This window comes from Gallus gallus, chromosome 4 (genome assembly GCF_016699485.2).
Source record: "Gallus gallus isolate bGalGal1 chromosome 4, bGalGal1.mat.broiler.GRCg7b, whole genome shotgun sequence".
NCBI lineage: Eukaryota > Metazoa > Chordata > Aves > Galliformes > Phasianidae > Gallus > Gallus gallus.
In genome coordinates, this window is record NC_052535.1 from 31694750 (window position 1) to 31721886 (window position 27137).

The 27137-nt window shown below is 42.9% G+C and overlaps 1 protein-coding gene across 8 annotated transcripts in view; it reads right to left on the minus strand.

Annotated features, from left to right (window-relative positions):
- Nucleotides 1-734: 734 nt before the first annotated feature.
- The window catches only part of NR3C2 (nuclear receptor subfamily 3 group C member 2), a 201974-nt gene continuing 175571 nt past the window's right edge, over nt 735-27137 (minus strand). For 6 of the 8 annotated variants that reach the window (XM_046939845.1, XM_015276102.4, XM_046939847.1 and 3 more), the window contains 3 exons: nt 17938-18068; nt 13960-14117; nt 735-4412 (listed from right to left, as the gene is read on the minus strand). In XM_046939845.1, coding sequence (XP_046795801.1) covers nt 4257-4412; nt 13960-14117; nt 17938-18068 — 445 coding nt within the window. In that variant the 3' untranslated portion in view covers nt 735-4256. The remainder of the gene's footprint in view (nt 4413-13959; nt 14118-17937; nt 18069-27137) is intronic. The other 2 variants (NM_001397849.1, NM_001159345.2) reach the window with 1 other exon arrangement.

Here is a 27137-nt window from a genome sequence, read left to right on the forward strand (position 1 = left end):
CGACTTGTTACTATTAAAAGAAACAAAAAGCAAAGTGCAGTTAAATGGTGGTCTTGCATCACAGCCCGAGCTTCATGCTGAACTCCATGATAAATATTTAGGGGAGCACAGAACAAACCAGCATAGCAAGAGTTGTGTTTCCCCATCTGACTTTCTTAACGTAATTGGAGGAGGCCCAACTCTTGAGAAGGCAGTTTATTAACTTGAAAAAGCTTGTGCATGTAGAACAGTGACTCCCTATTTCTACGAAGGAAAAAAAACAACCAGTCAGTGGGGACAGCAGCCCTAGGATAGCTCATGCTGGACGCCAGGCTTGCCCAGCTGCTGAAGGTTGTGGGGGTTGCTTTGTTGAGCGGGATGTGGTTGGTGTCAGTGTCACCACTTCTTCCCTGGGAAACACAAAGACCCCGGTTAATTAAGGGAACCAAACTCCTCAAAGTTGGGTATTTCGTATTACACCCTGAGCACAGCCACTGTCTGGGCTGAAATGGACAGAGCTGCGTAAACGCAAATCGCTCGGTATACGAAGGCAGATGTTAGATTGCACTGTTAGTTACTGTGTTGTTTGATATTGTTTCCAAATGCGCAGAAGCTTCTTTCTAAGCTTATCGCTGCACCAGCAGCTGAGATTAAAATGCAAGAAGTACTTGCAATCAAACCAGTTTAATTCATGTATATTTGTACAATTTGTATAAAAAAAAAAAAAGAAAAATAGGTACTTGCAGACATTAACATAAAGACCAAACAATATTTTCTATTTATTTAAAAAGCTTTAAACATACAGAAGCAAACCCCTAATTATAAATGCATCATTATGCATAGATGTTACTGTTTACACCATACTGCTGGCTGCTTGTATTTTTCCATCCAGGAATCTAGTTAAACTCCAAGAGTGCTTAAACATTCCTCTGAGCTTCCTGGCCTCAGAACTGCTTGCTGTCTATCTTATCAAGTCATTGACCTCCAGCTGAAAACATTGCTCTAAAAAAAGAAAGTCAAATCTTTAATAAACAATTAAAAGTGCATTAACTGTAGAATTGTTTTAATTTCATAAATGCTTAAACAAGTCAGTGAAAAACACCACCCTGTGAATTAGCTTTTTGCATTATTGATTGTAAAGTATCGTTTTAATAAGATTTTGCTACTGCAAACTTTAGTCTTTCTATTTTATTTCGTGCAACCGGTCGGTTGCACAGCGTGTAGTATTCCTGAAATACCCACTGCAGTACATTGACACTATTTTACATTTTCAACTGCGTATACAATGCTCTTGCTGTATATCCCCGTCCTTTCTTACAACAAAATAATTTAGCTCAATGAACAGAAGCCCACTTTTAAAGGATGTTTTCGTTTGTCTTGTATTTTGCAGGAGACAAATGCCTATTTCATTCTAAACAAATTCAAAATAACGTAACTTCGTGGTAGCTGAAAACCAAAGGTTTTGTTTTCTGCTGTACGCAGGTTTAGATAAGAAAAAAATGTGATGGCTATTCTGCTTGTGTCCTTGATAAGAGAATACTGCCTCTTACAACATCTATATCCAATTGTATCTATTACTTCAATGAGCTCTAGCAAAAAATAATAATCAATGAATGGTTTCATAAACAACAGGTGATTAAAGTAAAGGATTTATTATAATCTGCTTACAGTTGTTTGCAAAGACAGACATACGTTTTTGCATAAAGATATAAATTGCTTTTTAAAACTAATTTAGTGTGTTTAATTATATGAAGTTTCTGTGAATTATGAATTGTACCAAACCAAGATTAAAAGTAATAAGGTACAAAAATAGGAGCAAACAGACAACAATTTGGACTGGGACAGGCATTTAACAGTGAAGTGTAGAATATGGCTTTGCTATTTTAATCAAGCAAAGTTACTCTGAGACAGAAAAGGAGGCAGTAACTTTGTTAATATAAAAAGCTGCTGCAGACTGTATTCACCCAGAACCTGGCTTTGAAATTTTCTATTTTAGACTCAAAAATAATAATAAAAAAAAAAAAAGTGAAAAGATGGATGTATGACTGTTTCTTTACTGTAAACAACCGGTCTGCATGCTGTGTATCTCACGCTGGAAGTTTGGCTTTCATATTGCTGTGCAGGTCAGTATTTAAAGATCTGCCTATGAATTAGACTTCCAAAATGCAAATAATATATGTATGTATATATTTATATATAAAAAACCTCTCTGAATACAGTCTTTACAGGTTACCCATTGCATAAGGCAGGTGTCATTTAAAAAGACAAGTAGCACTGACTGTCTTCAGTGCACCAAAGCACACCTCAAAATTTGGAATCAGAAAGGGTACGTAACTCCTATTGGACCACTGTTTCAAAGAAATGCTACATTCTGACTGGTCAAGGGACAAATCATAGCTCAAAAACATCAGTGTCACCCAGAGAGAACACTACAGATTAGGACTCAGAAAAAACTACTCTATTTAAATTAGCATACGGTAGCAACAGTTGAGCCTCAGAAAAGTTCATCTGTCCTCTATTCTACACCAAAATTTTGTATTCATTTATAAATTGTGAAATAGTGTAAATCACCTCAAAAAGGTTTTGTTCACAGTCTCGTCCTAGAGAAAACGTTGTGAGACAAAATCAGACCGAGCTGAACGTGGAGCGTCAACGGTTTTCTTTTCCGTGTGTTCTGATTATTACAAAAAGTCATACAAAATTAAATGCGCTTTGAGTTTACCGCTAAAAATTCTACTCTGCTGATCTGCCCTTATCGGTACCTTGCCATCGCTCTTGCTGGTACTTACTGTCATGATCTGCATGTTCCCTTCATCGTAATCAGAAATTGTTCTCCTCAATCTGAAATAATAATCTGACCTTCAAAGACGTTTCATGTATCCAAGTATTCGAAGGAAAAAAAAAAACACAAAAAACCAACACAATTTGGGAAACATTAATTAAAAATAGCACAATCATTCAACGTCTTATCTGCCTCTCCTCCCCTGGGAGACAAAGGGAGCAGAGGGCAGGAACTCACGCTATCATTACGCTGGCAAAAGCTTTGGAGAGACTGTAATTTGTCTTGTTAAATGAAACCTTCGTAAGTGGCAAACGGAACAAAGTGTCGTTTCCTACAGAAATATGAAGCAGGATTTCCAAGATGTGCTCATCACGTACACTTGCAAGCGAGACAAAAGAGAGAAAAATATGGAGGAAAATAGAAAGGCTTAAATACAACCGAAAAGGTTAAGTGTGGTTATTTACAACAGATACTATAGGATGGTAAATTAGATATGATGCTAAAAAAGGCACAGCTTTCCCTTTCTTAAATACACTGTAAACGGTTCATTATGCATGCAGAACATTTCACTTTACAAAAAAATTACCTTGTTTGTTTAGACAAAGATAGTACTTAAATAGTCTCCAGCAAAATAGAGTTCTTTCAAAAATACTTTCCCATTCATCCTATTAACCATTAAAGATTTTTTTGTCTCATTTACAAAAGTTCCTTACACCTTATTTCAGGTCCTTCACAATTTATACATACAGCAATGTACAGTACAGCAAAAGACTGCAAAAAATTATTTGTAAAGCCAGCACAATAGATACTATAAATTGATACCAGGGCATTTGTTTTCACATCTTATCCGTCTTAATTAAATAGTAAATGGACACTTAACACAGTGTATATCATCTAGGGTGGGATAACATGGGATAACAAATGCCACAGGTGGGGATAACAGAGTATTCCACACCAAATGTTCTGTTATTACTTTACACAGTAGGGTTTTTTTTTTTGTGTGTGTGTATATATGTGTATATATAGAGTTTTTGTTTGTTTTTATTATTTTTTTACAAGAAAAGAATATTAATGCCCCATATTGACTTTACGTTTTATGTGCAAACCAAGGGTAAGCTTTAAAAAGTTCTCATTAGTTCTTGAACCCTTTTAAAACAAGCAAACGATACCAGAAACTACATGGCATATTTAAAACTCCATCCGTTAAAATATCAAAATCAAAGAGTTATTGACTAGATATGGCTTTTCATCCAGAGGAACAGGAACATTTTCTAAGTGTTTTAGGGTTATGGGGTAATTTCCAAACATCTAGGTCTTGCCAAATCCAAGTCAACTGTTTTCCATTCCCCAAACCCTTCATATGATTTTAGACTATTCAGAGACTGCAGAACAAGTGTAAATAGCATGTTTAAAATATGGTTTCTTGGGTCCTTCATGGGTGTGGAATAACACAGGGAAACTTAAGGCAAAGTTCTTGCGTTTAAGACATTTTCTATCACTTCCTGTGAAAGTACAGGGGCTTGGCATTCCCGGATTCCACCTTTGGTAGCTGGTCACTGATGATTTCCACCAGCATGGCTGGAAACTCTACTTTCAGTGCCTGAGACTCTCGGAAGGTGTAGAAACAGAATTCCAATAAGTCACTAACAAGCTGAAATACAGAAAGAAACAACTTTTAGGAAAAATGCAGAGAATTTTGCGTCCAAACAAGAGCTTGTTGACAATGAGAGATTATTACCAAGAAAATGGTGTCTTAACTCTGACTTGGATAGTCCATTTGCAAGCAATGAAGCGAAAGGCAAACAAAACTCCTCAAATCTTGAAGTGCTGCTTCACTGTTCAAAAATCAGCTAATGAAGGGAACCCGCATTACTACCACTGAGCTCATTTTTCAACATTATTACACTTCTCATTTCACTAACTGGCCACTATGAATACTGCTGGTGCTCCGCACATCTATGAAAGTAAAGCCTTCTGCCCTCAGGGAAAAGATCAGCCATAACCTATGGTATCTTTACATCCCAGCTGAACACAGAAGTGTTGAGCTGATAAAACATTTGTATTCATATGCAGATACCTTTGTAAGACACGCACACCAGCCACACTTCTTGTTTTCTTCTCATTAAACTTCCAGAGGCACTATTTAGGGAAGTATTAGTTCTTTTCAAAAATAAAGTTCTCTATTTTTGGTAACAGCCCACTAAACATGATGTGTAGAACTTGAAAGATGAGATAAAGATTTCTAAGGAGTCCCTCAATGACAGAGAAGGAAACTTCTATGATACCTCAAGTACTGAGTTGCTCAATGTAGGACCAGCACAGATCCAGTGTGCACCTTATGCTCAGCAGCAGCAATCCTTTAGCTGGCAGAAGTTTTCACCAGTGAAACCCTACCACAGTTCTCCCATTTGGGAGAGGGCTGCAAGTTAAAATCCTAAATAGCATACAGATACCATCATCTTTCTGGTTTGTGGAGAAGAAAATACTGCATGTCTTAAAAACATCAATAAATTTAGTCTGGATTCTACCTTGTCTCAAGTTTTGTTCTTGTAATCTGTGAGCCACAGAGCTTTGTTTTGCTCCGTACCTTATAGGATATGGACCACGCTACACGAAATGCAGTTATTTTTTATCTGTCTCCACACAAAATTGCAGACTGATGGCTAAAAAGTCAAAAATTATGCACATTCAACTATGGTGCCTTCTGTCCTTACAAAAGATCTACACATTTCTGCTCATGCCATTATCAAATACAAGTTTCTTGTTTCATTTCTCAACACAGAGAGTTGTACTCTGCAGTAAAGGCTCAGTTAAAGAGGCAGGAAATAAAAGTGTGCTCCAGCAAGGCTGAAAAATAACCTTATACAGGCAATGTTGGTCTGCCCTCCTGCAGCACCATACAGTACCAGTCATTTTCAGGACCTTCACGGCTGTTCTTGCAAACATATAAGCAATTTGTGAACACTGAGGAAGCGCTGGGATCACTGAGACACATAACTTGCTGCCGTTGAGCACGACAAGAGTCAGTTTGCCATTGCTTAGTTCATTCCTGATCATCTGGCATGTCATGAGGTAATGCTAATTAATTAAAACAGATATGCGCTAAAGAAGTAGCACGGACAGAATTTGGTTTTCAAGGAAAAAATGCTGATGTTCAAAAGTTTAACTTCAGCCATTATGAGGAGACTGTTCCTGCCCACACCATATGCAGAAAATGTACTATTACGCTGGCTCTTGGCATACAGCTGCCATCCTATTGCCTGTGTCATCAAACAGCAGCACCTCAGCAAACCAACCCTTACAGACCGAGCCCTGCCTGTACGCTGAACACAAGTACTCGCACATCACTAACAGAAGATGGGGTTGGGACATGTCTGGCAGCCCTTGCCACTCAACCAGCCATGTCATACTAGTGGCTCACCTGTTGCAAAATTTAAGCTAATTCCCGCCTCATTATGCCAATCTTACAGTTCTGTTGTTTTGCTATTTTTTTTAAAAGTAATGACTTCAAATGCAGTGAGCTAGGTATCACTGAAAAATATACTCAGAAACTATTAATTCTGCCTTCATAGCTAGCTTTTAGTCATATTAAGTATACATGAGTATGTGGACATGTAGAATAAAGGGGAACTGAGAAATATCTGCATTTGTGAAGAGAGCGTGATCTGTTCTATACAATAAATGATGTAACAGTCCAGTAGGGGAAACAGGAGGTGATCATGGCTGCTGTCATAACACAGCACATCACGAGTGCCACCACAGGGGAGAAGAAGGGTTAAATTTACCCAGCAAGTAAAAAAATATCATCTAGAATTCTAGAACTACTTGGTTTTGGAGCCTTAAGATTAATGTTCTGTACCAAGTCAGTCCTCTCAAATGTTTGGCCCTCTCATTCCTTTCTTAAGTTGTCAACTTCAACATATTCAACAACAATCAGTCACTGTAATATAGCAATCGCATTTTAAAGCACACATACCACATGTGTAACAAGGACTGCTGCGCTATCACTAAATAACAAAGCTTTAAAAGCTGCTTTGTTTGGGGGCCTACTACTAGCATTTTATGTATGTATCTATTTTAACAAAGGAATCGACATAGGATAATCAGAAGCACTAAAATGTGAACAGTATGGTAAGGCCGGCTAGCAAAGGCTGCAGAAATAACTGACGGGCGGGAGAAGCAAGGCTGAGAACTAAGCAGAGAGCAGTGCTCTTCTCCGCACACGGTTCACACGTGCTCAAATGCTGCCCAGCGGCCCTGGCACAAAGGAATGAGAAATTCAGGTTCCATAGGCACTGTTAGTTTTGAAATCTGAGTCCTGCTTCTGCAACCCAAGCAGCATTCATCTGATATTACCGCACACCAGTTCACTTGATTTATAAGTGGTAAGTAATTTAGCTAGACCTTTGCATTAGAAGAGAAGCTCCCTCTCCAGTAAGGAAATTAAAAGCTTGCTTTCTTTTTGAAGATAGGAGCTCTGTCCTTGTGCTGACAGTGACTGATATGCCACAGGCAACAGGTGATCTCTAAATGAGAAAGATAACACAAGCTAACACCTCCATGTTTGCCTCATGATTTTTCTCCACCAAACAGACTGCTGGATATACTTCCGCAGGCAGGGATGACCCGTGGGCTGGAACCCTTCACCATGTCGGTCCATAATTGCTCGCCCTTCTCTCATTGCTGCCTGCAGAACTGCATTTAAACACTGTCAAGGATACAGCCCTCCCAGTAGTCCTCAGATTTAGTCTTAATCAATCTTTACATCTGTAAGCTGTATTAAACGCCTGTGGGAAACAGGATGAATAATCAAACTTCATCTTCTGTTATTAGGGTGGGGTTTTCCATTAAATGGACTTTTTCCACCCATTCTGCTCTTCATAATTAGAAAAATGAATCTCTTAATGAAGTCCCTGAAGTTAATACAGTTACCATGACCTCTGAGCACTGATACATTTTTTTGACAGCAAAAATCATCGCTTTCAGTTTGGCACTCACAGCACACCTGGTGCTGCCAGAAGCACTTCGAGCGATCTCTCTCGTGCAGGGGTGCACACTCCTGTGCTAAGCTGGTTCTTTCAAGTGGGAATCTCCCATGATTTGTGCGTGTGGTGTGGAAGTCCATGGGCACTGCTCTGTCAGGAGCATGTCTGTAATGAAGCCTCCTGATCGGCAATTAAGGCAGCAGTAGGGTAACGATGCAACGCCAAGTAACATTTTGCTACTATTAGCTGCAGCTATTGCTGACAAAACCTCAGCATTCTCACACCACAATGACAGTCCAAAAACTTTCTTTTTTAACTTAATGGAATGAGTCTGTTCCTGTTTCACAGAATCATAGAATGGCCTGGGTTGGAAGGGACCTCAAGGATCATGAAGCTCCAACCCCCCTGCCATAAGCAGGGCCACCAACCTCCCCATTTAATACTAGACCAGGCTGCCCAGAGAGCCCCATCCAGCCTAGCCTTGAACACCTCCAGGGATGGCGCATCCAAAACCTGTCTGGGCAGCCCGTTCCAGCACCTCACCACTCCCACTGTAAGGAACTTCCTCCTGACATCCAACCTAAATCTTCCCTCCCTCAACTTAAAACCATTTCCCCTTGTCCTGCTGTTATCTACCCTTTCAAAGAGTCGACTCCCCTCCTGTTTGTAGGCTCCCTTCAGGTACTGAAAGGCTGCAATGAGGTCACCCCGCAGCCTTCTCTTCTCCAGGCTGAATAAGCCCAGCTCCCTCAGCCTGTCTTTGTAGGGGAGCTGCTCCAGCCCTCTGATCATCTTCGTGGCCCTCCTCTGGACCCTCTCCAACAGCTCTCTGTCTTTCTTGTACTGGGGGCTCCAGACCTGGACACAGTACTCCAGATGGGGCCTCACAAAAGCAGAGTAGAGAGGGACAATCACCTCCCTGTCCCTGCTGGCCACCCCTCTCGTGATGGAGCCCTGGGTACCATTTGCTTTCCAAGCTGCAAGAGCACACTGCTGGCTCATGTTAAGTTCGTCATCCATCAGGACCCCTAGGTCCTTCTCTGCAGGGCTGCTCTCAAGGATTGCTCCTTCCAGTCTGTATAAATGCCTAGGATTCCTCCAGCCCAAGTGCAAAACCTTGCACTTTGTTGTGTTGAACCTCATTAGGTTCACCCGGGCTCACCTTTCAAGTCTATTTCCTATGGAGCTGGAGTGGTGTGCATTGGCAGGAGGCAGCTCCCTTGCATGCAGTGCATACTCTGCTTCAGAACTACCAAGGAAAACCATCGCCAGCCAAGTCTCAGCTATTCCATTACAAGCATAGCCCCTTTTGCTCCCTTTCCTACAGAATTCCCAGGATGCAACTCAGTGATTCCCCTGAGGGCTTCAGCAAGTTGAACACAGCACTCCAGGATGGCTCAGGCAGTTCCTCAGAGGTACGTGTGGCCTCACTGGCTACCTCCTGGATGCTCCATTCCTTCCCTATGAAATCTGAGACTGTAAATGCACAGAGTGAAGTTTCCCACAGAACACAGGGGAAAAGAGGTAAGTCCAAGGAAGGAAGCTTCTGAATCTAGCCATGCTAGATTTGTGCATGTACATTTACCTCATGGCAGCATGGAGTGAAAGACAGATAAGAAGCATATGGATTAGGCACAAAAAGTATCTAATCAGAGCAAAGAGGGAACCCAGTTCTGCCTGGACAGGTGCATTTATCTCAGGAACTGCACTTATTCCACCCCCCATTCCATAAACATATGCACACAGAAACCACAGCACTGCAGGTAGCCTAGTTCTTGACAGCTGGACATGCCACGGAGGAACCTGAGCTGAACTCAGTTTGTGTACTCAGAGGATGCATGCAAACTCAGAGGCACACACCAATGAAGTATTCTCAGCCAGGGTAAGCCTTGGGCCAGGCTGCCTTATTCTGTTGGGAATGGGGAGCTCTGCTGTCCTCCAACAAACACCTCGTACCATAACAGAGGATACCCAACCACAGTGAAGGAAGCAAGATGAGCTTTAAAGCAGCCCGCTGTCTGCGTTAGGGAGCTGGGATCTGATTTCTCGCTTCACAGACACCTATTAACTACTACAACACGCACAGGCCTACATGGCTGTAGTTTCTGCAGTGGCTGCAGAGGGATGAGGGGTTAATATTGCCTCTCTGTGCACACAGAAACGTCTCCCCACAGAATTCAGGCACTGGGACTACACAGCTCACCAGCAGTGGGACAAGGTCTTGGCGCATCAAGGGCAGCAGTGAGTGCACCCAGAGATGCTGGCAACAGCTGAGGGGCCCATCTGCAGCTCTGCATTTGCAAGACTGAGTACATGCAGAAGCACATTTGCATCCACTGCAGCGTGCCTTGCAGATCTGCCCCTGGAGGAGTTGTGCCTTCTTCCCGCTGTCAGCTTTTTCAGCGAATGTAATCCTGGCTCTCTCAGCCTACGGAAAGATCCACCTCAGCTATAAAGTATTCCCTTCAGGAACCATAAAAAATTAATTATTCAGCAGCATGAGCCTTAAAGAATTTATTTTTGTTTGGCAGAAAATATCAACAAGCGAATGACAGAGCAGCGCGCAGTCTTGCCAAGACAAGGGGAAGGTTCACATTAGGGTTTAATGTCATGGCATCGAAACAAAAGCTCTCTTAACTCGAAGTCTGTTTAGTATCAGCCAGATTGAAACCAAACTCAGCTTTTGTTCTGCAAACCGCCTAACCATACTCTAAGCTCTGTATATGAAATGAGGCTTGCCATACGAGATACAGCGCTTCCTGCCAAAGCCAACAGGAGATGCTGAGGAGGCTCCAAATGAAGTTTTTGATACCATGTGCAGTACATCTGTTTCTAATGTTCCTGCGTGCCGTTTGCCTGATCACACGGCGCAGTTCACCTATGACCAGGCACCACGTGTACCTCTCGCTGACATGCCCAGGCCCATCCCTGGGCACGAGGCCGAACCGTTTCCCTCCTAGGCACACGTGGGCTGTCCCTGCGATGTGGTGGCTCTCAGCATGTAATGCTGTTGTGAGACGAGGAAAGCAGACCAGACCTGAGAGAAAAAGTACAGCTCCTACATCAAGGGAATCCGTGGATTGTATTGCTTCCCACAGTGCTCCTAGAAGCTACCCCTGCTGCCATACAAAGACATGGCGACCAGCTCACCTCCACTGTCTCGCCGAGGCAGAGGAGGGGCACACCGTGCGACTGTGCTGATGCAGTCTCCAAGCACTTGCTGCTGCTGCTGCAGCCACCACTTCCATGCAGCACCACGCAGATAACAGAGCACTGCTGCAGCGCACGGTGACGCATGGGCACAGACCCGCGTTTGCCTTGTCTGCTAGGGATGGATTTCCATCTCTTAGCTTTCGGGGTTTTGCTTCAGTGCTCAGAGGCTTTATGGATTGTTAAGTAAAGCTGCTGATTTTTCCAAATACTTCAGTGCCTACCTGGCCTTCTTGAAAATTCTCCTTTTTCCCCACCTCGGCACTTTCTTACCTGCACATATGTTCACTCTGTGGCTGAATGATTTAGAATGCAGAGCGATGTAAAACCATATTGTTTTTTGTTGGTTTTTTTTTCCTTCCTCACGTTATATAAGCCAAGCAGACTGTAACCTGATATTCCCACAAGGTTTATTTCATGTAGCCCTCAGAAAGACTATTTAAAAATCAGGTCGATAAAAGGAAGCGTGAAGGTGCAAAGCGGCAGTATTCCTTTATTCCTGGCTGCCACGCTCAGGTAAGGTGAACTCCACAATGGCGAGAAGCTGCTCTGCTCTGCTGCAAAAGCTGGAGGCAGCAGGGGGACTGAATAAGCATCAACTGTACACAAATCCCTTTGGGCTTGTGCTGTAAATGCCATTGCTGTAGCTACGGCAGCATACAAACAGGGGACTTCAGCTCCAGTTAGACAGCTCAGCACCAAATATATTCTGATCCTCTAAAATTATAATGGAGTATGTTAAAAATACACAGGTGACAGCTGAAAAAATGCTCCTCCCAAGGAAAGAACTGAGCAGAAAATCTGCATTTCTGTGGATGGAGCGGAGAAATCCTGCACTACCTGGGAGGGGGGCAGAGGAGCAGCTCTCGCGTCTCATTAATATTATCAGCGCTCTGCATTTGTTCCGATGGGTTTCAAAAACTGAAAACCAAAAAATCCATTTTAAAGGGGAAAAACAAACAAGTGTCTTTGCTGAACGTCTCAGATAACACCTCTGAAAGGAAGCGCTGTACAACTGGTCTTTGTGGAGGGGAATGCTGACAATAGGACTCTCTTTATAAAGTTCTCTTGTAAAAAACGGCTCTATTAAATGAAAAGTGACATAAAAATAGCTTAATTAAAAATGAAATAAAACATAAGAGCAGTCGGAGGGAGCTCCTCCTTTGGTTAGCTCAGCTTCCAGCGGTTACTGCTGTGTTTTGGAAAATGTTTGTAGGATACTGTGGCATTCCCAGCAAGTGTGATCCTGCCACCCGGTCACCCGAACCACACAAACACATCCACCTAAAAACCAAACCTGGGATCGTACCAATTCACCAAAGCAGGAAACCATCTAAACACAGGGGTTTGTGAGCTGCCCCGAGGTTCAAAAGTGAACATCTTGCGAATGATTTTATCGCCCACCCCCTTTCTTTCCACTAAAACACTACAGCTTCCTTTGCTGGCACGGAGCAAGCGAAACCTGATCTCCAAAGAATGAGCTGTTACTGCAGTACTAATAATACTCTCCCTGCCTCCCACTAAGATTTTCAATGTTTTAACCAACAACAGAACAATATTTGAAAAATAATTCCATATGTACATTCTGTAAACAGACCTCGGGCTCTTATACAGATTTGACCTGAAGTGCACTGTACTGTACTGTCTCTACAAAATTGAAATTTAAGTCAAGTAAAAAGAAGTACATTTAAATTCAGGCTCTGAAAGCAGGAGTTGTAGATTCTTCGTGCAGCACATTTACTTTCCTGCTTGCCTAGGGTGGAATAAGACAGGTTTTTTTTAATCTTTGCTGCAGTTTACCAGTTGTTACTGGGAGGTCATCCCCAAGTGCTACTGGGTTCCAGCCCCTGCCTGCGGGATGACACCTCTATGGCACCCAAACCTGGCTAAACTCACTCTTTGACCTCAGGAGCCCCCAGTCACTTGCTGACCGTGACAGCTTCGGAGAGAAGGGGTGCCAGCCTGGCAAGCCCCAGAGCCCTGAGCGCTTGTGGGGCACTGAAAACCCCCAGGCTGGAGGCAGCATCATGACCAGTTCACTTGTATCCTCACAGGAGGTCCACCTGAGGTAGAGCATGGGATGTGAGAGCTACAATCAGCAGTGAGGGGGTATGACTGCACTCACAGAGGTGTATCCCTGACTTGGGGGACTGCAGGTTCTGCTATGAAGAGTGCAGTGCTACAACCCTCTGCTGCTCAGAGGGCCAGGAGAGCCAAAGTGCTCTACTCACCACTCCATCACACAGAACCAGCTTATTTATTCCCAGCCCAATGTTACAGACACCTGCTCTGAAATCAGGAGCTGCTCCTGTGCACCAGGCACTCACCACAACCCTTCTGAGTTGTTTGGAGTTGAGGCACCCACAGCCTGGGTGTTCTGGGACTGAACTTTTAGTTTCCTACTGGCATTCATGACATCTCACACCTGATGCATGCAAAACAAACACCTACCACTGGAATGAGACAGGACAGAGGGAACAACCTAACAACACAGCACATTTTATACTTCAAAGAACCCAATTAAAGCTTCAAATAACCAAAATGGCTCAAAAGTCTTAAAATATCTTTTAAAGTCATCATTATAAAAAAGCCCACCTGTAAAAGATCAGCAAATTAATTCAACATTTATCAGCAGATACCCTGCATGGTGTGCGTGCACTGCGGCTAACTGAGGACCACAGCTAACATCATTTTTGCAGCTGAAGAGCCTCTGATCTTAAAGGAATCACTGGAGAACACACTACCGTTTAAAAGAAGAGAAGGCAGCAGGACTCAGCCCTTAATGACTTGTGTTCTCTTATTTTACTTGGCAATTGACCTTGAATTTGTCTGTTAACAACTTTTCCCAGGCATTTCTTTAAAAATGTGCTGTGATTTCTTTTCTATATTTTTTTCTCCCTGTGAGTTAGCACAATTAAAAACTACAAGTTTATTTATATAAGTTTACCTTAACAGAGAGAATTTTACTCAACTCATCTGCACTCCTTGAGGAGTTATACTTACATCATGCATGGAGTCAAGAAGTTTAGTCAGTTGGTAGAATCTCTGCCAGCTTTGCCCAGAGTTACTTGGACATTTAGTTACCATCTTCTTTAGTTCTTTAATGTAATTTGCCCTCATTTCTTCAAATGCAGCTTGGCTTTTGAGACCATCCTTGGGAACTGTCATTAAAAAGACAGTCTTACATTAATATTAACTGCATTGCTTTAATTCTTCTGCTGTGCATACTTAAAAAGTTACACTAGTCAATGGATGAAAGAATTAAACCTTTTAAGAAACATCCATAATTTTACCGACACTGCTATAGAATCAACCAACATACAGATTTTCAAGTGATTCAAGCACTCTCTCTTCCTCTCCAGATCTGTGAGTGCAGACCGTATGGCTGAGGCAGAGGACAAGATAACATCTCAGAAATACAACCCATACTACTCTCGTGCTGAAACTGTTTTTAATACAAACCCAACCACACACACACACACACACACCAAATATGAAGATGTGATTTATCAGTCTTGAATGATTTCCCACACTTCAGAGAGGAGAAGAGATACCCAATTACAGCTGTTCTGTGCAGAAATGCTAGAACAAGTGACATCAAGTAACATCTAACATTTCTTTGAAGGACTGTGAGCATCTGCATAACACCTAGAACAGAGGGTCTTTATTCCATGTGTAACAAGACCCTTTCCCAAACAGGCATCCTGACCCAGGGTCTGACCAAAATACAGTTGCCGCCTTTAATGAAAGCGCTTCTACTGTCCTATCAAAGTTGTCGCCTGCCAAAGGAATCATTTCACAAATGGGCTAAAAGTGGAGTTCTGACACTCCATACTGCAGCTGGCTTCAGCAATGCTAATTACAAAAGCAAATACAAAGTTTCTTTACAGGCTATAAGTACTTCTGCACTCTAGTGGGCTCTGCAAAGAAACAGGAATTACTTATTGATCAGGTCTCTGTGAAACTCCTGAAGAGGTTATTAACAACATGACACAAAATGTTTTCATGTTTTAATACCTGGATTGATTGATTATCCCTTAACCGTCGGACATTTCTACACTCTAAACATTAGTCTACAGAAGAAAAGCAAAATACTACACTGTACAGGAGTGAGGTTATTTTCTAAGCGAGTTGGAAAGCTATGTCAGAGTAAGCTGAATGTGAAGTTACTTATTAAAAAAGGGGTGATCTTCCAATTTAGCTTACACTGATTTAACATCTTGACAGAAATTGTCTTTGTTCATCCATCCCCTTCTCTTTGAAATCCTGTAAACTGCCTTCTATCTCACTGTAATCACATAATAAGCACATAACAACTACCCAAAGTGCTCAAGCAGAGGCCTTAAGAAAAAGCACTTGTTATCTTCTATCACCAGTATCAACCAGAGCAATTTAGTAATGGAAAACAAGGAGGAGTTCTGCCACCATGTGAGCAGCAAGGACTTGGGACCACCACCAAGCGCTCCACGGGGGCACGAGGAGGAATCTCTGGAAGCAGCCTAGGAGGTAACAGCTCCGACCTGCCTACCACTTGGTAAATACTGCTCGTTTCTACTTAAATTTTAAATTGTAGATGCTAAATATTTCCATCACTCAGCTGACAGAAAAAATAAACTGTCTGAAACAGACGTGCCAATTCAGTTAAAGCCAAATGAATATAGAGACATCAGTCGAGATGAGTAAAGCCATTAGAGCACACTGTGGCCCCTACGTAACACGCACAGGCTTTACAGTTCCTTTAGCACAGTTCTGTCTTCCTAAGCGCTGCTTAAGCCACTCTTTCTTGGTCTACTACTATGTATTTCAGTGTTCTGTCTGAAAATTATTATACCGTCACTCCGGCCAGATTATTAAGACAGAAAGAGAGACCACAAATAAAGAGAACTGAAGCAAAACATGAAATTCTGGAGGTTTGCCCAGTGTTTCTGATTCTACTTATTACATGCAGCAATGCTTTTGGCAAGTTCCCAAAATCTACGGTCTGTGGAAAGCAAAAAACAATTGAGTTGTAATGTGTGGTTTCTTCCACATGTAAATGGAGTGAAACTTCCTTGATGTGGTCATCACGAAAGTTTCAAAATAACTTGTACTCTGCTCATTACAGGGTTCAATAAAGAACTTAAATGAAATGAACCTGGTGTTTTCTGTCATAATGTTGTATCAAGGTGCCATCATTGGAAACTAGGTTTGCTGCTCTTCAAATGATACTTTCTGGGTTTTATCACCATCTTCATTTCCTTTTTCTTCTTCTCTCTTTCCCTCAACATAAATGTCTCGATTCTCCCAAAACAAATTATTGTTAGTAGGTGTTCTAGTGACCATGGTGTGCACTTCAAAGGGACCTGGCTAGCTGGAGTTAACTGGTGAGGCTGATCTCACCTAGCAGAGATATAATACCCACATAATATTAAAAATACCTATCGTAAAGAAAGGATGCTACATTTTTAGAATGTCTTTAGGCTCTTTTTCTAAATATTCTCCCTTTCTAGGGCTGGTTAAAATGTAGGAGGACCACCTTGCCAATCTAGACACGCTCTCAGGAACAGTTTGAGAGCTACATCCCCCAAGCGCACAAATGCTGCGAGCTGCTTCCTGAAAGACTGTCAGGCCCTCATGGTCCCATTTTCCCCATCAGAGCATCCCCTCAACTCCTCAGAGGAGCTGGAGGCCAGACCCTGCCTCTCCCCTGCAGGCAGTGCTCCACTCCTGGGAGCTGGATGGCTTCAGCAGGAGGGAAGGAGGAAGCGAGACAGCCAAGCCCAAAAACTTACAGCCCTGGGAAGTTTCTGTTAGCAGATCCAAATCCCCTCCAGCAGGGACAGGAACTGCAGCTTCATGTCCTCTTTCATAGGCAAGCACTCTAATGTGCTACCGGCTGGGCGGGGTGGGTGAGGTCAGAAGGAAAGGCACCGCAGACAGGGTGAAAGTGTCTGTCCCACCACTGCACCTGGAGGGGCTGCCATTGGCCTTGACTGGATGCTGCAAATCCCTTTGTAAGCACCTTACTTTGCCTGCAGCAACCGTGCCGGTGCCACTGCTGGGGATTCAGCAAACTCCTGGGAGTCCTAACCAGCTGCTGACAGCACCCCCTGGGGCTGGCCTCCTGCTGCTTGCAAATGAAAGCAAGGAGCAGCCCCTTGGATCTCCTGCTCCTCCTCTCCTCAGTCAGGGCCACATCCAACCCCTTTCTGCCAGGGGAATTCTTGCCTGGTGAGTTCACTGAAGTGACATCACGAGTGCTCATGAATCAGACTGATTCATTATCTCATTGAGAGGTCACCGAGTGAATCTCACAAAAAAGAGCATGAACATACACAGAAAAGTTTGTTTACAGGTATTCGGCTTTTTCATCAAGACTGATGGGAAAGTACAAACTGCCTCTGTATTTATACAATTGTTACTGGGACTGGAAAATTTTCAGTAGTTTTAGCAAGAGAATATCAACTGATCTGCTAATTAGTACATAGTGCTATAATGAACACTGAGATTTCCTATCCTAAAAAACCACAAAGCATGACACTTGAGAGAAAAATAAAGCTTGCACTGTCATTTATTAAACTTTCAGAGTACTGCAAAAGGGCTTACCATGCTCAGTTCAATACATCTTTTGATCTTGGAGGTGCCGTTTAGTTACCCAAACCGGTGGCTTTGAGCACTGAGTCAGGGTTTATCCCAAATCCCCAGAGTGCAAGACAATGCAGCAGTTGCATTTTCCTGGCATGCCTGGCTGACTCCAGCTGTTACTACACCGAGAGAGGGACCAAAGCCCCATGCCCTACCACTTAATGTGAAGTATCGAGACAACTCCCATGGTAATGGAAAGCGAGACCTACTGATAAATCCTATGACATATAAACAGGCTTTTCCTGCAGGTCCACTGGAAATAGTTGGGCTCTTTTGTTTTACCAGTTAAAATCACTGCACCTCTCTGTGATTCAGAATATTTTCAGATACTTCCACGTAACCATGAATTTAACTTACCTGTACTCAGCAGCAGCAAAACTTTCATGATGGTGTACTCCTCAAAGCTGAGCTGCAAGCGAACGAATTGCAGACTGATCTGATGCATCCCCTGGCACAGTTCAAACATTGCAGACTGGCGCATCCGTTCCCTGGAGCGAGAAAAAAAAAGAAATCCAGAGGATAATGACATGAGGACACAAAGGGTACAAGGCAGTCTGAGCGGCAGGAAAGTGAGACACAACCTGGAAACCAAGCATGGAGGTCAGTGAGACAAACTGCAGCTGCCAAGCTCAGGTCGGGTGAGGGAGCTGGGGATGTGGCCGGGATCCTACCAGCCCCAGGGAGATGCCTTGCCTCCCTGCTCTCCACTGGCAGAAAAGCCACCACGTGTGGTTAAAAGGTGTCTGAATCATCTATGTTTGCTCAGCTCTACCATGGCAGCTAACATCATGACTCTCATCATCCCAAATAATGCAGCCCTGCGAAGACACAGCCGGCAGGTCTGGAGAGTGGGAAAGTGCTCTAACAAAAAGCATAGCACGTTGTTTGACTTCATGTTACTGCCTTCACGTGCACTGAGGAGTTTGAAGTCAAAAATCCACGGGGGCAGCCAGTGCATCAGCCAGCAGCACTCGCATGATCTTTCCCAAGTCATCTCCATTTCCAAATCTCTGAATCTTTTCCTGAAAATACACAAGGTCCAGCTTCAAGGACACGTAGGAAGAACAAGTGGAAATGATTTTCAAGCCACTGAAGATCTTGTTAATGTGCTACACTGGACCTCCTAGTGGGAACTATTAGACAAAATTGCTGCAGTGGTCTCATATTCAAACTCTAAAGTGTATTAAAAATTGTGTACGATTTTTCCAAAATAGCCATCTGAGATAGCCCACAATGAAGGATGCATAATAAGGTTGTTTGTTAATACAGATTTTTGAACGTCACTTGTAAAATACTAGAAGTGCATGAGTTGTTCTCAGTTTACGTTTCTTTCTTCCTATATGCTTTAATACATCTAGCTTCATGAACGCTCGTCTCATAGGCAGTCCCATGCTAACCTATCCAGCACAAGTTGCAGACAGAATTTGTAGGTTTTTTTTTTTGCTGTTCTTTTAAACATGCTATCCCAAACCACAGAAGTTAAAGCAAAGAGTCATTGAGAATTGCCCGTCTCATTCTGAAAGTAAGATATGTATGTGGGTATTTAGATGAGGTGCTATAATTGCTCAGAGACCACTACTTTTTTTGTATTATTTTAAATGCTCAACAACAATTGTCTGTATTTCTTCAAACACTTTTTCACATAATTGAGGAACTGGATGAAGTTCAGCTAATTATTTTAACCAAGCAACAGGCTTTTCAAATATACAAATTGGCTGGTGAATGAGAAGAATCATACTGTGTGCAAACAAAGACTTACGTAATCTTCCTGGTGTTCTATTTCACCACTGCCAGAGCAGATTTTATTTTCCTCCTCCATACCAATAAAACGGACTCCCCATTGTTATATGGGCTCTACTCTTTTCCCCTGCTCCACCCTTGCCTTGGGACTAAGAACTTCCAGATTTTTTTTTTCTTCACTAGTAGTAGTAAACGCCTTGTTTATTTATTTTTATTATGCATCACGGACTGCAGGGAAGTAAACAAACAGAAGAAAATAACCTTTGAATGTCGACTGAAATACCACTCGGTTGGGCCTTTTAGCAGAGCAGTGACTGCTGCTGCTTCCACAGAGCACTGCAGGCACGAGGGGTTGCTGCAGAGGACGCACTCTTAATGCCACTGCTGGCTCTGAACACATGGTGTGACTCTGAGAGACCCCCAGAGCACAATTTCTCTCCTCCTGCTCCCCTCTCTCCGCTCGAAATAACCAAATCCTGCTCTAGGATGGAGATGCTGCGCCTCCTGACCGATGCTGAGGTTGAAAGGCAAAAGCCAGAGGGACTGTATTTTATAAATACATAAAAATTTACACCTTAGAACTCTATTGAATAGCAGGACTCAAAGCAAGACCAGTGCAATATGCTCATTATTACCTCCCTGGGGCACAGAAGACAGTCTCCTCAGCCTGAGAACATCACGCAGCTTTCAGCACCGCTGCCTGCGTTTGACCTCCACAGACACGGGAAGTGCCAGAGCTTTCATCTGATACCACAAGCCACACAGCAAATAAAATGAAACATTTTGAGGTTTTGTCTCAGGTTTCGTATGCTTTCACTAAACAGTGTGGCAAAACACTCCCAGTGGCAGCTAACCTAGAAGTCTCCTGACTCAAGACCTTCTTTTCTCCTGCTCCGTACATTTCGTGACATTTTACATTTCATCACTGAAGCTTTCCTGTGTGATCGTTTTGCTTTCATGGATGATGATGGCTTAAATAGAAGAATTTTAGCAACAGTCAGTTTTTTGTTTGTCTTTTAACTATTTGTTCCTTCATGTACTTGAAATACCTGACGATATTTTATCAGACAGGTAAAATGATATACAGTGCTGGTTACAAAGAAGGTTGATTTAGTGTACACCACAACAGTAATTTTAAATTAGTTTCCTTCCTGAAAATCAGTTGATTTATTATTTATTTCGAAGTTATTGCTAACTACAAATTATGCCATTTTATGGCTGTTTAATGTAAGATAAGCACTTTGTGGGGGTTTACAGCATTCATCTTTGCATTAGATTTTAATCCACACAGTGTAAACTAAGAGAGTGCAGAGCTGTTGGAAAATTCAGATGCTAACATCAAGTGCCCTAATACAGTGAGAATAACAACAAAAGCCATAGAAACAGCTCATCTATTGAGATTGGTAGGGAACGCTCAATTCGGGGCTTGCTGATATAACATGAGCTAAGCTATTTCTTCCTTACTGAATGCCTTATCTAAGACTAAAGACCACCACATCATCACAAATGTCATTACAGCCCTGGGGAGAAAGTGAGGTAGAGTTCTATGCTGCCCAATTTTTATGTATACATATGTATACATATATGTATGTTTACTTATTTAAGAAAAAAAACCAAACAGATCTATGTCTTATACAGAATATTCACTCCTTGACACAGAAAATGGAGAGTGTGAAGATCTGGAATATAAGGGCATATATCTTTATGGGGGTATTTAAGAAGGTAAGTACATTTAAGCAATAAAAGGCATGGAACCAAAGCTCTGAACCTGCTGTGTGGCTTACTCATTCAAAAGTGGTGTCATTAGCTCAGTTTAGCTTAATCCTCCTTCATAATAATATGATTTAAACTTTACACCTTAAGTTAATCCATCTTAAGTTCACAGAGTGTCTCCTTACAGGCTTAATGTAATGCTGGGATCACATCCTGCCTGACCCCTCCTGAGACCTCAGCAGTGGGGGCAGCGAGAGTGACCACACACACAGCCACAGCAATTCCCCTCATCTACTGCAATTTCAATCTGCCTGTGTAGAGCTTCTTTCACCACCAATCTCCTTCACTAACTGGTCACTAAATGACTTACCACATCCTTGCTGGAACCAAAAGGCAGCATCCTTCCCTTCCTTTCCACTGGAGGAAGACAGGGCAGATGCCCCAGCTGCTGAAATCCCCATGGCATGGCAACTGCCTTGGCAGAAAAGGGGGGTGCTGCTGTGTTTGTGTTTCTCTCAGTGAACCACAGCAAATACATCTGTACCTAATCAAGAAAGTCCCAGGTACCTGCCTGAATATTTGTCCACTCTATCCTGTCCTAAGCTCAGGCCATCACAGTACCACAGCCCAACACATAAGCCTGTTTCATCCTCAACATCTACTCAGAGAAGGCTGAACACCTAAAGGAAAACATGGCAAACCAACCCATCACTCCTTCTGTACTCCTATTCCATGCAAGCAGCTGCACTTTTGCATAGAGGTAAGTGACCAGGTAAATGACTCGAGCAGCTGGCACACAAACAGGACAGGTGCCCCAAATCACCACAGGATGAGCCACCCAGCTTCAGCAGAGACACAGCCTTTGAGCAGTCACACTGAAAAGGAGGAACTCACACAGGTTTACTCAAGGCATCCTAAAAACCAAACTAGTCACATGTCTCATAAATATCTTCATGTGATCTTCACAGAAACCCAACAGCCACAGCAAGACTTGTGCAACTACTGGCATGCTGTACAGACAGAACTTGTTATGAATAAATTCATTGTAATTTATGAAATCATCAAGTTGAGTACTGTAAAGCCCATTAGGTATGGAGACTGTAACTCTGTAACTAAACAAAGAAACTTGCACATCAAAAAATATTCACTCAAAGGCAAAACTCAGCCCCAAACCAAACCATGTCTTATAGACTTTCTCACCGATACTACTCAAAGCCACTGCATGTCTTCCCAGTCAGGGAAAGGAAGAAAGGAGAACCTGTGGTGGGTGTTTTGAAGATTCATCAGTACTCAAGTGGCATGCTGATAAAGCTGAGGAAAAACTGGGCGAAGACATCCTCTTTCACAGCACCTCAAAGAACACATAGGCAGCTGAGCTAGTCCCTTGGCCTTTGCAGCTCAGAAAAGACTTAGGAAAAGACCCAGTAATGCTTGTAACAAAGATACACTTTTGTGTCAAAGACACACTTTGTGCTTCCTGATTTTACTTTCATTCCCTGTAACAACTGTTTCCAATTTTATAATCAACAGCCTTTTCTTGCTAGCCTAAAATCTACTCATTTCAAAGTCGTACATCACCCAAAACGGTTTCACACTGTAACAAAAGCAAGCAAACAAACAAACAAAAGAAATCCAACAAGAAAACCTGCCAAAAGCTTAAGAAGTCAAAACGAGTTTAGAAACATCAGAAAGCAAGGTATGCTTTCCACTATGCCAGAAGGGTTTTGGCAGAGAGGAGTGAAACATCATCAGGCACCCTTCTGGCAATGCAGGCAAACTGCAGATAAGTGGGAAAAAGACCAGGGACACAATATCACAGAGTCCCTCGTTCAGCTGCTCAAGACATCTGATTAGAAATGCCTGTATCCTGAATATTAGAATATCCTGAATCATCTTACCTGCTCTAGAAGGGGTTCACTTCTCTGGAAAAGTTTAGAGATCCTTGGGTTAAGATGAAAAGAAGCTTATTATTGTAACATCAACTTACTCTTTCTTGATGGACAGTTTTACTTCAACTCCATCACGAGATACAGTGGAAAAACATGACACTACATAGCAAAAATTGAACCTGTTCTTCAATGTAAAGGCGATATCACTGCACTGCTTTGTGTGTGGCAACACTGGGAAACACACTGTGCATCATTCTGCTCGATGGACTGTGCCCAGACACCTGTTTCCCATCTTGAGGCCATTATAAATGCAACCAAAGTCAGCACTACTGGAGCAGCATCATTAAGTTATTGCACTGATCGAAATCCAAGACAAAACACATGCAGAATTCAGACAAAATTCAATCATGAATTTTCATTCGGAACTTATTCAGCATTTTCCAGCCTCTGCTCACTCTGCAAGCCCCAGCAGAAAGAGAGGAAAACATATTTCCTTTAACATACCGCCTTCAACCCTTAAAGCTTTAGAGCCTTCCTTTCTGGAAGCAAGAAGTATGTTATCCTGCATCAATGGCAAATGCAGGCACCCAATCCTCTCAAAAGTAATGGTATTTTTGTTATCAGTTTTAACTATGGAGAAATTTGGGATGTGCTTATTTTCCCTCTAACTTTGGCAGTGAGCCAAAAAAACCCACAAACACCGAACACCCCAACTTCGGCACCACCAGTGATTCTCCTGCCAAGAGGCAGGCATTGCTCTCCCTAAGCAACAAGGGATGGGAAATTCAACTATTCCCCTGCAGGTGGCTAAGCTGGCCATGGATAAATGCAGGCTGGGAACTGGGTGGTTCAACCAGGGAAGTGCTAGCCTACAGGCAGCACAGAGGTGACTTACTCAGCCAGCTGTCCTACTGCCTTACACAAGCTGCGGTGCATCCTGGCCAGGTTACAACATCACAGCCCCTGGCTGATGGCTCTGTTTTGCTGCTGGAAACCACTACCTCCTGCCAGGTCCGTGGGAAAAAATGGAAAACAGAAAAGTGCCATTACCTCAGCCCCTAGTGACAATAGCCTGTGTTTTCGGCACGCTCCTCCACCTTCCCAGGTACTTCAACTGACTGAAGTGCCTTGTGCAGCTCTTGCCCACATACATACTCCTTCACACAGAGGCAGGCAGATACCCCCTCATCCTTCCTGCCATGTGTATCTGAGGAGAACCACTATGCTGAACACTGGTGGACATGGAAGCTTACTTTAAGATGAAAGAGCCCTAAAGACATGGCTAGCCAGGCACATAACCTTGCCATTTTTTAAACAACTTAAAGGAGCTGGTTCTGAAAAGTGAAGTTTTCTGTCAAGAAAGTCCTCCTGACGTTCCTGGAGAATATGACCCCATCTAACTGACACTAAGGAGTTTAGGGATGCTATAAAGTTTCCAGCTAAGCCTTCCCCTGCTATGTGCCTATGTTGCAAAGGAACTGGCAACAGCTCCATCTGCAACAGTGATTGCAATGGAAGAGCTTCAACCCCCAGACAGTAACAGAAAACTTGTGTTAAAATCTAGCCTAATAATCACCGTACAATTCCAAGTACATTAACAGCAAAAGAAGCCCCAAGTATCTGCTGCAATTAACAGTTAATTATGTAGTTAATAGAACGCTGATACCAAATGCTCTCTTTTGGTTTGCATTTGCATTCTGAAAGATGCAAATCACAATTTAAACGAGCAAATACATAATTACGCCTCTACCAAAATTCTTTTTAAATACTTCATTCAATAATAAACGATGATAATGTACACAACAATAAATATTCTTTTAAAGTTCATCAGAGAAAGTTATCGTTAGGCAGAAATGGTACTAATTGGGTATCATTTTATACCCATTATGCAAGGGATCATTGTCACTTGCAGTGGTTCATTAGCAAAAATGCTACTATACTCCACACGCTGCAGCAGTTCTCTTCTTGTACCAAAAATGCCTCAGAAATCAAGACTTTGCTCAAGCTGTCATGCAAAGCCTAGCGCTCAGAAGAAGTCAGCCAAGACGTGTCTTCCTCTCATACCAGTTTATACAATCTACTTCCGAAGTTTCCCTTTCATCTGGAAGATAAATATTTAACTCTACTGGGAAAGCGATGAAGGGAAGTACTATGAATATGAAAGGCATTTAGAGATACCACAGAACAACTCACCAACTCACGGAAAGATTAAAGCAGCATCACGTTCAAACATAAATTTGAAAGGGACAAACCTCCTCTCTATCCTAACCCTTCGTGCCAAGGACCTCGAGGGAAGTGGGAAGACATCCTCCCAAAAGCCCTCTGGATGTCCTGGAGTCATGCAGAGACAAGACTGAGAGAGAGCATACTTATGCCAAGTTAAATGTAAAATCTTTGGGCAAATCTTTGTGCTAAAGTCATAAGAACTACTAATCAAACCCTTTCAAATGCATCACAAGCTGGAAAGCTGCCAGAACATCCACTGGGCCATGAGATGATCAGATGAAAATGAAGTGTTTGAGAAAGATCAGGCCATAGCAGAAAAGTTAAATAAAACCTTTGCATCAGTGCTCTCCATAAAGGAGTCCAGGGAGGCTCTGCACTTGCCTCCCTTTTCAGCAAGTGAGAGAATTAGTTTCAGACTGAAGCGTGCATAGAACAAAGGTTAGGAAAAAAATACAGTAAAATGAATAGTAATAAATCATCAAGACCAGATGGCATCCATCCATAAGTTGTAAAGTAACTTTAATAGAGAACTGCTGTACTACTAACTGTGATGCACAGCTTATTGCTTAAATTGCCCTTATAAAAAGCATGCAAGGTGACAAATGTGACTGACTTCTTAAAATGGGCCTTGGAGTAGGGAGAAAGCACTCAAGGGAGCAGAGGCTAGAATCATAGTATCAGAGAATCACAGAATTGTTTGGGCTGGAAGGAATCATCAAGTTCCAACCCCCCTGCCGTAGGCAGGGCCACCAACCTCCCCATTTAATACTAGACCAGGCTGCCCAGGGCCCCATCCAACCTGGCCTTGAACACCTCCAGGGACGGGGCATCCACAACCTGTCTGGGCAGCCCGTTCCAGCACCTCACCACTCTCATAGTAAAGAACTTCCCCCTGACATCCAACCTAAATCTTCCCTCCCTCAACTTAAAGCCATTTCCCCTTGTCCTGCCATTATCTACCCTTGTGAAGAGTTGGCTCCCCTCCTGTTTGTAGGCTCCCTTTAGGTACTGCAATGAGGCCACCCCGCAGCCTTCTCTTCTCCAGGCTGAAAGAGCCCAGCTCCTTCAGCCTGTCTTCGTAGGGGAAGTGCTCCAGCCCCTGATCATCTTTGTGGCCCTCCTCTGGACCCTCTCCAACAGCTGTCTTTCTTGTTTTCGAAGCCCCAGACCTGGACACAGTACTCCAGATGGGGCCTCAGGAGGGCAGAGTAGAGAGGGACAATCACCTCCCTGTCCCTGCTGGAAATGAGAAGGCTATGAAGTGCCATTCCTGTATCTAGCAAAATGATCAAAGGAGGGGCATTAGTAAGGAAATAAATGCACTATAATGGAAGCAAGTCAGTGCAGTTTTGGTAAGGAGAGGTCATGTCTTACTCATCTGTGTGAGCTCTGACAACAGCACAAGGGTGCCCTGCTTGGTGCAGGCAACGCCTGCTTGATGGGAATGCTTTGCACACGCCAGGTCTAGCTGCATCCCACGTCCATATGGGATAAGAACAAAGCATGAACCAGCCCTCTCCTCCTTCTCTCCTTTGCCCTGGTTTCCACAGAAAGGAAACTGGGGCATGCAGCTTGGGCACAAGCTGCGGTACCTACTGTCTGCCAGCGTGCTGGCACAAGGAATGACCAGTCTAGGACCTCCTGCACACTGTGCTCTGCAGTAGGAGGTAACTGGGATGCAGACAGGGCAGAGCTGGATTTTAAAGCTATTAAAGAGATCTCCTGAAAGCTCTTAAAGAGGGCTTAGGGGTAAGGAGGACGGCTCTTCATGGATTATTGGCAGCTTAAAAATAGAAGTCAGAGGATAATAACAAATGGATGTTTCTCAAAAGTACTGGAGGCTACCAGGCAAGTATTGCAGAGCTCTGCACTGAAGCTTGTGCTGAGAACTGTACTCATACATCATCTGAAAAAAAAAAATCAGACCTGTGCAAGTGACAGAGTTTGCTGATGACTCCAGACAATGAAATCGGGAACTGCCCGTGAAGG